The sequence below is a fragment of the Quercus suber genome, unplaced genomic scaffold, assembly GCF_002906115.3.
Source record: "Quercus suber isolate HL8 unplaced genomic scaffold, Cork oak 2.0 scaffold_671, whole genome shotgun sequence".
Classification (NCBI taxonomy): Eukaryota; Viridiplantae; Streptophyta; class Magnoliopsida; order Fagales; family Fagaceae; genus Quercus; species Quercus suber.
Genome location: NW_027070112.1, coordinates 232,116 through 244,590, shown reverse-complemented (window position 1 = coordinate 244,590; position 12,475 = coordinate 232,116). Strand labels below are relative to the sequence as shown.

The following is a 12,475-nucleotide window of genomic DNA, read 5'->3' as shown; positions in this document are numbered from 1 at the left end:
AAAAGTTAACTGCCTTAGCAGACTTTGTTGCAGTATAAAGGCTCTAGATAAGGCACAAAATTCAATGCACTAATTACCTGCAAAATCCCGCTATTGATAAAGCATCAATGCTAGACTCTGTGCCTCCAGCCAACATAACATCAGAATCTCCAAATTGAATCATCCTAGCAGCATCGCCAATAGAATGTGCCCCAGTGGCACATGCTGTCACTGCAGCATGGTTTGGTCCCTATATTCAGAAACAAGACCAGACCAGACAATAATATCTTTTATTGCAAAAATAAGAATGAATGAGTCCTCCAAATTACAGAGTATCATTGGTTAGAGTAACTGAAAATGGGGAAGCGTTCATGAGCTTATTGAGGACAATGAGCTCTACCACTTTTTTGTGCAGAAGAACTTGCCAGCTCATCATTCTAATGGTTCAATTAATTATCCCAATCTTTCATAATGAGTAACCTAGAAACTGGACCAACATGACAAGTAATTGCCTACACTTGCATAATTTTCTTGAAAGCAAAGGTTATTTCAAGCTCAGCCTCAAGAAGTTGACTTTAGGGAGATAAAGCCCCAACCAGGGAGTTGTGATCCATGCGTCAATTTGCCACACGAGGTTGTAGTTCCATGACTGGCCCTTTGTCCTCATAAGCTCACACAAACATGGACACACAACTCCCCCTTCCCCCAATTTCTAAAAAGATATTTTTCCATGATTAAAGTTATCTACGCACCTGAAATCCATATTTCATGCTCACATGACCAGATGCCATGTTAATTAATATCCGTGGGATGAAAAACGGACTAAGCCGACGAAGGCGCTGCATTAAGGGGGGAAAAATACATATAGAGTTAATCGTTTATGGAGCTATCAGGATGGTTCCAGGCTACAATTATGACCATCAGGAGAAACTAATAACCATGAAACATGTTCTAAGAGCTGGCAAATATTAGAACAGTGTAGGACAAACAAACCTTCTCACAAATCATTTGTGCTGCATCCAATATGTCAGTGATGCTTCCAATTCCCCCACCAATGGAGACTCCCTGGTGTTCTTCAAGTTATAAAATAAAATAAAATAAAAAGCATATAACCACGGTATGGAAAAAAAAAATGTCATGTATTATTCACACATGAAGAATATTTACCGTTCTTTCCTTCTGTTCCTGCTCAGAGGGCACCCATTTTGCATCTTTTATAGCTTCATCAGCAGCGCACAGTGCATAGCCTATAAATCTTGCAATTGATCGATGCTCCTGAGAATTATCATTGTGATCAACTTGAAGAGATGAAAAAATAGAATATATATAAATGAATTAGAAATTACAGCATGAATAGATGAACAGTAAGAAGAAAATAATAAGTGCAGTACTATTCTTTATAACCTAACCAAAGTCATCCACCATCAATGTTAGACACTAGAGACCAGTTAAAAGAAATAGAGCAGAGCAGAATATATCCAACCTGACAACTGAAAGTAAAATCATGCAAGATATCAACCAAATCCCTTTTCTTGTCAATGGAGCTCCTTCATTTTTTTCAAACAAACTACCATTTTCAAGTTCAACCCCAAATGATTGACAAGGTTAAAATGATTTTCTTGTGGTAAAGCAGTGCTTTTACCCATCTTCAATCCATCCAGAAGTAATTCGTACTTCAGCTGCACTCAATATGTACTCACTCATATTGTCACCCTCAAAGTCTTTTGCTAACAGATGCATAGAATTTAGCACAACCGATATCCCACAGTTCCTCTTTTCATCTAAGTATCACACACATATCTCAAATCATCAAAACCGTACCTTTTCATAGATTACACAATGTAAAATTCAGATTCCAACCAAACAAATTGATTCCCTAGTTACCACACCCACTATAACGCTTAAGAACCAAATTATACAAAAGACTAAAAAGCAACTCAAAGGCAAAGCAAGCACTGAGCCTCAATGCAATATATTAGAGGAGAAATTTACCTTAGAATTAAGCCACAAATCCTGATTGAATTCACCCGGATTAGTTCCACAAGGTACAATTGCTGCAACCTTCGATGTCAACTGATCAAAAGTATGCAACTGGGTTTCCCTGTCAAAGGAATTCATCTTGATATCTTCAGGTGTTATTGCTCTTATCCCACATCCCCCATCTATTAGACTCTTCCACGTAGTCTCCACTCCACAGCCAAGTGGAGTCACCATGCCTAAACCTTAAAATTTTTTTAAACAAAAAGTACTTTAACAATAAATTTAATACCGAAACACAGCTAATCTAACAATGGAGATTGTAGTAGGAAATGACGATAGCAAGTACTGGCCAAAGACAGAGAGACAATACAATAATCACTTACAAATTAACACTAAAAATGCAATAACCACTTCAAAATCAACAGTAGAAATAAAAAATAAAAAAAAATAAAAAAAAAACCCAACAAAATTGAAGCTTGAAGGCTATATATAGTTCAGATGTCTCTATGTATTTGTATCTATGCATACGCAAAATACACGCATAACCAACACACGCGCATATATATAAAGTCAAATTACACGCTTCAAGCTCTAATCTTTAATGGGTTTCTGCATTTGTGTGTGTGTGTGTGTGTGTGTGTGAGAGAGAGAGAGAGAGAGAGAGAGAGTTACCGGTAACAACTACTCTTCGAGAATGAACTACAGGAGGGGGATCAAAAGCTCCGAAACCAGGAGAAGAAGAAGATATGCGACGACTGAAATGGAAACGAGAGGGAACTACAAGTTTACGCCAAGGAAAAGGAGGGCCTGCCATGGCTTCCAAGACCCTTCTGAATTTTTGCTTTTTTGTTTTGGGTTTTTAATTTTAGCAGTACATGCTGTTTTTTCGTTTAGTTTAAGGCTGACATGAGAGGAGGGATAGCAATGGGCGCTGCAGGCCAAAGGGTGAAATGTTCCTCTCATTCCGCGTGGTTTTGTTTTACTCCATTTTCGTCTCGCTCAGCAGAATAGGAAAAACTTTCTCAGTCCATTTTCAGGACTATTTGGCCTTTTACCCTTAATTTTTTTTTTATTTAGCAATTTGCTCTGTTTACAAACTATATAGGAATATGCCCCTGTTTTGATTCTCGATTATCTTAAAATCGAGTTTCTACAAAATACTCGATCTATAGAAAATCGAGTTATGCCCGATCAAACCTTAAAAAAAAAAAAAAAAAAGTATGGAACTTGATTTTACAGAAATCGAGTTCAAAAACACCACTATAGGGCTTAAAAACGTCACTATAGGGCTTAAAAACGCCACTATAGGACTCACTGAGGGGTAATCACACTTATAAAAAAATTTACAGGAAAACGCCGTTATAAAGTTTTAAAACATCACTATATAGCTTAAAAACACCACTATAAGGCTTCCTAAATGGTACCACACTTGTAAAAAAAATTTACATGAAAAATCACACTTAAAAAAAAAATTGCATGAAAACACCGCTATAGGGCTTTAAAACGTCACCATAAGGCTTAAAAACGCCACTATAGGGTCCCTGAACCTGTATGGCGTGATCACACTTATAAAAATTTTGCAGAAAAACACCGCTATAGGGTTTTAAAACGTCACTATAGGGAATAAAAACGCCACTATAGGGCATAAAAACGCCACTATAGGGCTCCCAATTATAAATTTTTTTTTCATGGAACTCGATTTTCTGATATTCGAGTTCCATGCAATTTTTTTTTTTTTTAAGAATACTTAAAATTATAACTAAATTTATCCCATCAAATCAAATCAATTTTTAGAAAAAATTGAATAATATATTCAAGCGTTTAACAAGACAATCACCAAAAAAAAAAAATCATAGTATAACACATAACAAAATAAAAACTGAGAACTACATTAAGTAGAATAAAATAAGCTAATATTAATATGTTATTTAAATAGTAAAGTTTTAGGGTATAAAAAATTTACAATTATAACCCTTAGCAACGCGGGCGGGACGGGGACGAGGAGGGGTGGGGCAGGGGGGTTTAAAAAGTCTAAACTCATCTCCGCCCATTCTTGCCCCATCTCCGCCTCATCACCTTTGCGGGATGGGAAAAAACCATGTGTGGGCGAAGCAGGGAGGGGTGGGTCAAAATTGCCATCTCTATATGAGAGTGGGTACGGGACTGCGATAAACTCTGTGAAACTACGTTTTCAATTTTCCTTCGATTGTGTGGGTTCAGTTATCTCAATTGATAAAGTCTTTAATGGTTATACAAAAGATCTGGGATTCAATCCCCGCTTACACAAAAAACTGATTAGTGTCTTGGTCTGATGATAAAGAACTATCATCAAGAGTGGACGTATAGGTTGAAACTCTTTCTCAAAAAAAAATTCTTTTAGTTGTCTCATCTCAGCTCTTAACCGTCTCTACACGGTAAGTGGTGACTTTTTTTTTTTTTAAGACTTTATAGGATGGTTGTTTTTTTAGCGCGAAAATACCATTTTTCATCCTTGCATTTTAAGTCATTATCGTCAATTTGATTTTACATTTTATAGGATACTAATTTTACGCTTTGGTACTCGAAGAAGAGTAATTTTTTGGTACTCTCGGTAAAAAATGGTACTCCTTCCTTTCACATTAATGGTAGACTTCACTCATTAAATTCATAGTGAAATCTACCATGAATGTGAGAAAATGAAATATCATTTCTTCGTGTTTAAAAAATACCTAAGAATTTTCCCTCAAATAAGGGATCTATGTTCAAGTTTGATGTATTTAAACTTTGGATGTCTCGATTGGATTCAATTGGAGATGCCAGTTGAGCTAGAAGGCTCTTGTCAAGCAATCAATATCTTGAACTCAGTGACAACTCTAAGAAATTTTTCTATGCTAATCATTAAGAAATTTATATTATACAAAATCAAATAAAAAGAGAACTTAAATATATCTATATCACACATACACACACACACACACACAAAAAAAAACACACACACACACACAAAACAACCAAAGTACATGAAGTGACAGTTTCCTTCTACTAACAAAATAAAAAGCCAAAAAGGGATTGATAAGAGACAAAGTGAGAAAGAGTGTGAAATAATGATGGAAGAAGAAGAAGAAGAAAAGAGGGAAAGGGAGAATATATATGATTAGCACACTTGTGAGACTTCCATCCACAAACACCAACAAAGACATACATTGCAACCCCCCCCCCCCCAAGTTCTTATTCAAAAAAGGAATTTCAATAGTCATTTTACTTAAAATTTCCAATATCCATTCTTTCTAATTTAGTAGATCAAAAAGTAATCCTACTTTATTTAGAAGCATTATCCAAGTACTTAAGGTTGTCCATGGGTAGGTTTGTGCCCAATCTGATCACTTTAAGTCCCTAAGAATGGCACTCGTTGCAGATAGAGAAGAAGCTTCGGTTTAGATGAGTCAAGTCTCTTCAGTTATCAGTTGGATGTCAGTTAGATTCGCAAAGAGCATATATGGTGGAAACTCATTGGATCTTGCCAAAATCTTGCTTAGTCTGGCAAGATCTCACCATATCTCACCAAATATGGACCAAATCTGACCAAAGAAAGCCTTATATCGATTAAGAAAGCCTCATTTTAGTCGAGAAAGCCTTGTATCGATGGAGAACGACTACTTGTAATGGTGGAGATTGGTCAAGTCAGTTAGAATTGGGTTTTCATGCAATGGCCCACCAATTGACTCTCCAAAATTAGTTTTTGAAGGCAAAGACGACCTACCCCTGACCACACCGGTGTCTAGTTAGATCCGGTCAGTTAGGGTGGGTAGGTTGGTTCCACTGGTTGCTTGGATAGTCCTACAAGTACTCTTCCTTTTCTTCTCCCACCAATCTAATTAGAATATTATTAAAACAGTCAAGACCAAAAAAAAAAAAACTATCCACTTTAGATTATGCCAACTAGAGAGAAGTCAAATTCTTGAAATGATTTTGATACCCTCGTTTATAAAAAAAATTATGCTTTTGTGTTGATTATCATATCCTTTTTCGCTTTGCATTATGTTCAAAAGCATGGTTAGTTGTAGCTTGAAGATGCAACAATGGTGGAGTAACATGTCCAACGTAAAGGGAATGTTAAATTTGACCAATACTTGGTAAAGAGAAGCTCTGGGCATCTATCGTAACCCATGAACTCTACATGCAACAACTACAAAACTCATCCTCAATGTCTTTCTCTTGTACCATTGAGTTCATGTTTATTTTGGGTTATCATTGGATGTACAAGGTTGCCATAGATGAGTACTATGTGCTAAATGTCTAAGAACATTGCTAAATGAGTAATACTTTGCATATGAACAAGTCCAGTTGCCACGTAATGAAAATGGTTGCTATTGAGTGAATTTTATTGCTGGTAATGAGTCGCTTCATTGCTAAATGAGGATTTCACTAAAGGCACATTTGGTAAACTGTAATAGACACTGTAAAGTAATAGATATTCTTAAGAAATAAGTTCTTTTTTTTTTTTACTGTGAAGATAGAATTTTATTGATTAAAGGGTTTGCAAAACACCCTCAGAAAGTATACAAGACCAAAATATTATAGGCCCACCTCTTTGGCCCATGGATTACATACCCGTATAATAGTAAAAAGAAAATATTATAAACAAAAGGCTAGTCATGTAACTTCTTCATTAGTTTGTCATGGTTTGGCCAAGTCTCTGTTCCAACGCTGATAGTCCTATAAAAGAGTTGACGCACCTTGAAGAATGTCCTTTGGCTAGGACTATTTTTCCTCAAAGCAGAACCTATTCCTGGCGTTCCAAATGGCCCATGCCACCACCGCCCAAGTCTCCATTTCCTTCCCTGTGAGCTTTTCCTCCAACTGTCGAACCAAGCGGTAGAAATTCTGCGCCATTATTTCATATTTTTGCAATCTTCCTTGCGCCATCGCCCATACGTTTTTGGACCTTTGGTGGTACATTCATCCTCCAAATCCTATTCCAAAACCTCTTCTCTTCGCCTACTATCGAATGTTCAACTCCTACCTCTTGGTGCAACCGAAGGGCCACTTGATAGGCTGTCTTAACCATGAACTGCTAGGCTTTGTTTTCTCTCCAGTATAGTTTGTCTCTCGTCCGTGTGTTACTAAGTTGAAGATTCAAAATATCATTTTGTGTGGCTTGCACGAATGTGGCCTGTATCAAGGGACGATTCCATTGCATGGATTCATGGTGGATGAGGTCCCCCACTGTCAATGTAGTGTCAGCTCCTGGCTTGGACAGAGTGGGGTGTGGCAGCCACTTATTGCTAGTAATCTTTATGCTCTGTCCATCTCCAACCTTCCACATAGACCCCACCTGAAGTACATCCCTTGCAACTAGCAAGCTATGCCACACGAAGGAGGGATTGTGGCCTAACTTAGCATCCATAAATGAACACCGAGGAAAATACCTGGCTTTGTAGACCCGATAGAAGAGGGAGTGGGATTCGGTAACCAAGTGCCATGCTTGTTTCGCTAGCATAGCAAGGTTGTAAGCATGAATGTCCCTAAATCCCATTCCACTCCTATTTTTTGGCATGCATAGTCTCTTCCAATTAATCCAATGGATCTTTTTTTCATTTCGTGTTTGCCCCCACCAATATCTTGCCAGGATTGAGTTGATATCCTCACACACACTTCTTGGAATTTGGAAGATGCTCATAGAGTAGGCAAGAATTGCTTGGGCCATGGACTTGATCAATGTCTCCCTCCCCGCCTTTGATATGGAATTTTCCTTCCATCCCATCACCTTTTTTGTTATCCTCTCTTGTCATTCCTTAAATGTGCCCACCTTTGATTTACCCCAACCATAGGCAGCCCAAGATATTTTTCACAGCTAGTCATGACTTATGCCGCCATCAAAGTCCGAATAGCTTCCACATCCCTTTGGCTTGTATTTTAGCTAAAAAAGAGTGTGGTCTTTGCCCTATTAATAGCCTGCCCCAAGGCCTCCTTTTATTGTGTAAGGATATCAAGCAATTGGCGGCATTCTCCAATCTTTGCTTCACAAAATAACTATTAAGGAATAATTATTCAGTCGTTTGGTTATGTTTCTATTACAAGGAATAACTATTCATAATAAATAATTATTCTTAAAAATGAGAAATAATCGTTCCTTATCAAAACCCATATAATTTCTATTCCTTAACCCAACCTAATTCACTTAAAAGGAAAATCTCAGAAAGCCCCCTACCTGTCACTGCCTTCAACCTTTTTATTCTCTCTCTCTCTGCCATATTAATCTATGGTTTTCAAATTCAATAAGGACTTGCGAAAATCTGAAAACCACAACTTGCCAAAATCTGAAATTCATAGACTATGTTTTTCATAAAACAATATTTCTTTATTAAGCTATCATTGTTGTTGTTCATCTTCTTCTTCTAGAAAAGGAAATATATATATATATATATATTTTTTTTTTTTTTTTGAGAATCAATCTATGGTTCTTTCAGCCATAATTAATTTCTACATTAAAAAGATTTTTCCCTAGTCAGTCTATGGCTCAGCTCCAACAACTGAACTTTAATTATCAAAATAATACATCTTGCATAGAAGCACGAGTTAAAATTTAAGGTGTTATCATTTTTTCCTCTTTTTTTATAACATTTATGGAGTTATTAATTTTGAAGTTTGAAAAAAAGAAATATATAATAATTATAAAAGTGTTCAATTTATACAATTAAAATGTTAAGTTAGATTTTAAAATGTAATTTTATAAATAAGGGTATTTTAGAGAATTTGGTTTAAATATGTTTTCATTTAACTAGAGTTAGGGTTCTATTATTGTATTGTCACTAAACAATAGTAATTGTTATTTCATAACAACATCTTGTATACCTTGTAATACGTATTCTTATTCCCATGTAATTATCATTAGAATGTACCAAGCGTGCCCTAAATGATTAAAGGTTATAACTAAATGGCCTATCACAAGTTGTTAGATGTTGCACAACAAATCTCACTTGACATATAAAAAATTTTAATTTTTTGTGCCAAGTGAATTATTTATATATCTATATCTATATATATATATATATATATTAATAGCAAAAGCTCAGAAAAAATCCAATTAGATTTAAATTGAATTCTTAATTTTGCACTATGTGTCCCATTTAATTTTTAATTTTGCGTCAAGTGAATTATTGAGTGTAAAAATCAAAGAGGCCAAATCTAATTAAATTCTAAATTGGATTTTAATTGGAGTCCAATTTTCCATCACGTGTCCATCTAAGTTTTTAATTTTTGTGGCAAGTGAATTTATTGGATGCAAAAATCGAAGAGTCTAAAACCAATTAAATTCTAAATCAAATACCATTATATATATATATATATATAATATGAGAAATTATTATATATTTTAGAAATGTATGGTTTAAAAAAAGTGTAAGTTAATGCTATGTATAATTAGATTTTAAGTTAATACATATGCACAGAACTGCACACTAGTATATATTTAACCAAAACTTAGAGAAAATTCAATTAGATTTTAATTGGATTCTCAATTTTGTGTCATATGTCCCATTTAATTTTTAATTTTTAATTTTGTACCAAGTGAATTATTGAGTGTAGTAATCAAAGAGTCCAAATCCAATTAGATTCTAAATTGGAGTCCAATTTTCCGCCATATGTCCATCTAAGTTTTTAATTTTTGTGGCAAGTGAATTATTATATGCAAAAACCGAAAAGTATAAAATCAATTAAATTCTAAATCATATACTCATGAAGTGACCCTGGACTTGCCCCTTACACCCCACAAATACTTATAATTGTGGATTAACCATTGCGCCAAAGGTGCGCAGTGATAAAATTATAAAAATTGAATGGGAAACATGACTTAAACTTATACTCCAATTTAAGATCTAATTAAATTCTCTCTCAACTATTCCTATTACATTGTAATCACTATTATAATGTATCAAACGTATACTAAGACCTTTTCATCTTTATCTATATTATTTTTATCCTAACCACTTTCCTTTTCTTTTTCTTTTTTAGTTAGAATGAATTATCATGTCACCATCATATTAGCATAGCTACCCATTTGAGCCTTCAAGGCTATAATTTCATTTAGGTTTTTTTTTTACTTTTAATTTTTATATTTTTTTTGTATAATTCAACTTTTAATACACTTATAAAAAAAAAAAACTTATAATACACTTAATACTTTTTCTTTTGTGAAGAATACAGTTAATTCCTTCTTCTTCTTCTTTTCTTTTTTTCTTTTTTGTAGAAGGAAATACACTTAATACTTAATAGTATGATAAAAGAAATTAATTTTTTTTTTTTTAAATATGTACACTAGGCACGCCCTTTTCAATGAGCTAAGCATGTCCTTTAACATGTAATTGATAAATTTTTATTTGTACAGTTTAGAGTATAAACTATAGAGTGATCATACCGTTTTCTTCTAATTAATTATAATTTTATATTATAGATATACTTTCATTTATTGCTAAATATTTTTAATATAAATGTCTACTAGAAAAATTCTATTGAATATGAAAAACTTTTAAGAAAAGAAGAGAAAATTTGAAAAACTACTTGAATCTCAAAAAATATCTTTGGATAAACTTCTTACTAGTAATAAACAAAATTGTGGGGCACAAGAATTTAAATCAGGTACCTGTGCCATGTGTCGTATCCATGGCCGAGGAGTCCATTATCGTGCCGAGAAGGCTACACGCTCGGACAGTAAGGCCACGTCAGTGGCACATTGCCAGAGGAAGTTCTACTGTTGAGAAAAAGCTTCGGAGAGAGGGTTAGTCCTGACATGACTAAAGGGATAGTGGCTACCCCCACATTTAATGCATCCCACCAAGCCTCTTGGCTGCATTTATGTGGAGAATACCTTTGAACAGTGCTGCCTTAACCACCACAACTCACAAGGGGTTTGGGAAGGTGTCTGATGGGACAAGCACTCAAGTGGTGGACTGGACGATCAACAAATGGAAGGCCAAAATCGCCTGAAGGGAGCTATATAATGTGAGAGATCCTGCAAGGAAGGGGGGCAGAAAATCTGTAGAGAAAACACTGTAGCATTAAGAATAGCAACTGTAATCAAATTTAAGATAAATATATTCAAGAGCTACTCTCTTCGGACATTGTCGAGAAAGAATTTCTGTGCACCACATTTGTCTATTCATTATTTTTCTTTACTCTCTTACCATCTTTAGCCCATTGAGGGCGTTGTCCACTTCATTGAAGCCTAACTTTTTAGCCCACTCTCTACTAATTTATTGTATTAGGCTCTTTGGGCTTAATTCCATTCATTTTTGGACTTAAGAACTAAAGTCTGCCCCTACAATTGGCACTGTCTATGGGAAAGGCTTGAGCTTTAGTGAGTTCGACATCCAACTATGGCAGGATCAGGGTAGGACCGAGAGGAGTCTATTGGTTCCCAATGTCAGGATTAGTTCCGCAATCTTGAGCAGATGAGGGGCTGTGAGGTTAGTGTGCATACCACGCATACTAGCAGGAGCCAGTCTCGAAGAGGGAGTCACATCTCCCATAAGGAGAATACTAGAAGCATGCAATTGGAGAATGACCGTCTTCACAGGAGGGTACGCCACGAGCGACGAAGAAGGACTCCCTCAGATTCTGACCCTTCTTCTGATGATAAAGGAGATGGTAGCTACAAGCCCAGGTCCAGGACTCCTCCTAGTGAGTCTTTTTCGAATGATGAAGACCGTCACTACAAACAGAGGTGTAAGAGTCCACCTCACAAAGGTCTGGGCAATGATGCTATGAGCAGGGCTCTTAACCAGATCTCCAAATCACCGTTTACGCATAGAATTGAAAAGGGAAAGCTTCCCTGGCATTTTGCTTAGCCAACATTTACCATGTACAATGGACGAATGGATCCCACGGAGCATGTGAGCCATTTCAACCAGAGAATGGTTGTGCACTCCAAGAGCGAGGCCTTGTTGTGCAAAGTGTTCCTATCCAACTTGGGGCCTGTGGTGATGAGATGGTTTGACAGTCTGAAGGAAGACTTTATCAACTCCTTTAAGGAGCTTACTCGGGTGTTTAGGGCCCGTTTTGTGACTTGCAGCAGGGTTCCTCAGCCTTTGGACTTTTTGTTGTCTATGGCAATGCAAGAGAGGGAGACCTTGAAAACGTACTCTGACAGGTACTGGGAGATGTTCAACGAGATAAATGGAGACTTTGATGACGTAGCTATGAGGACCTTCAAGGTCGGCTTGCCTGCCAAGTATGATCTGAGAAAGTCTTTGACCAGAAAACCAGTCAAGAGTATGTGTAGGCTCATTAATCGTATTGATGAGTATAAATGGGTCAACGAGGACCAGTAACAGGGAAAGGGGAAGGCTAAGGTCGTCCCATAGGACAAAAGGGATCTCAGGTCGGACATGTATAATAACAACTGACCTCGAAGAGATTTTGCAAGGCATTCTAGATCTATTACTACTTAAGTAGTTAGTATTGTGTTCTGAGAGCCGGTACACCAAATCCTGGAAAAAAATCAAGAATGAGCCACACTTTCAATGGCTAAATAGAATTA

General features: G+C 36.1%; 2 protein-coding genes across 2 annotated transcripts; one reads left to right on the top strand and one right to left on the bottom strand.

The window, feature by feature from the left end:
- Positions 1–30: 30 nt before the first annotated feature.
- On the bottom strand, positions 31–2,964 carry LOC136064350 (3-oxoacyl-[acyl-carrier-protein] synthase, mitochondrial-like). The gene is made up of 6 exons (XM_065765997.1): positions 2,632–2,964; positions 1,972–2,201; positions 1,147–1,254; positions 973–1,044; positions 732–818; positions 31–229 (listed from the first exon to the last, which is right to left on the bottom strand). Exons 1-6 carry the CDS (start codon positions 2,771–2,773, stop codon positions 74–76), a joined length of 795 nt encoding a protein of 264 aa, XP_065622069.1. The 5' UTR covers positions 2,774–2,964; the 3' UTR covers positions 31–73.
- Positions 2,965–11,795: 8,831 nt separating this feature from the next.
- LOC136064345 (uncharacterized) lies at positions 11,796–12,266 on the top strand. Its single transcript, XM_065765992.1, has one exon. It carries the CDS (start codon positions 11,796–11,798, stop codon positions 12,264–12,266), a length of 471 nt encoding a protein of 156 aa, XP_065622064.1.
- Positions 12,267–12,475: the final 209 nt, after the last annotated feature.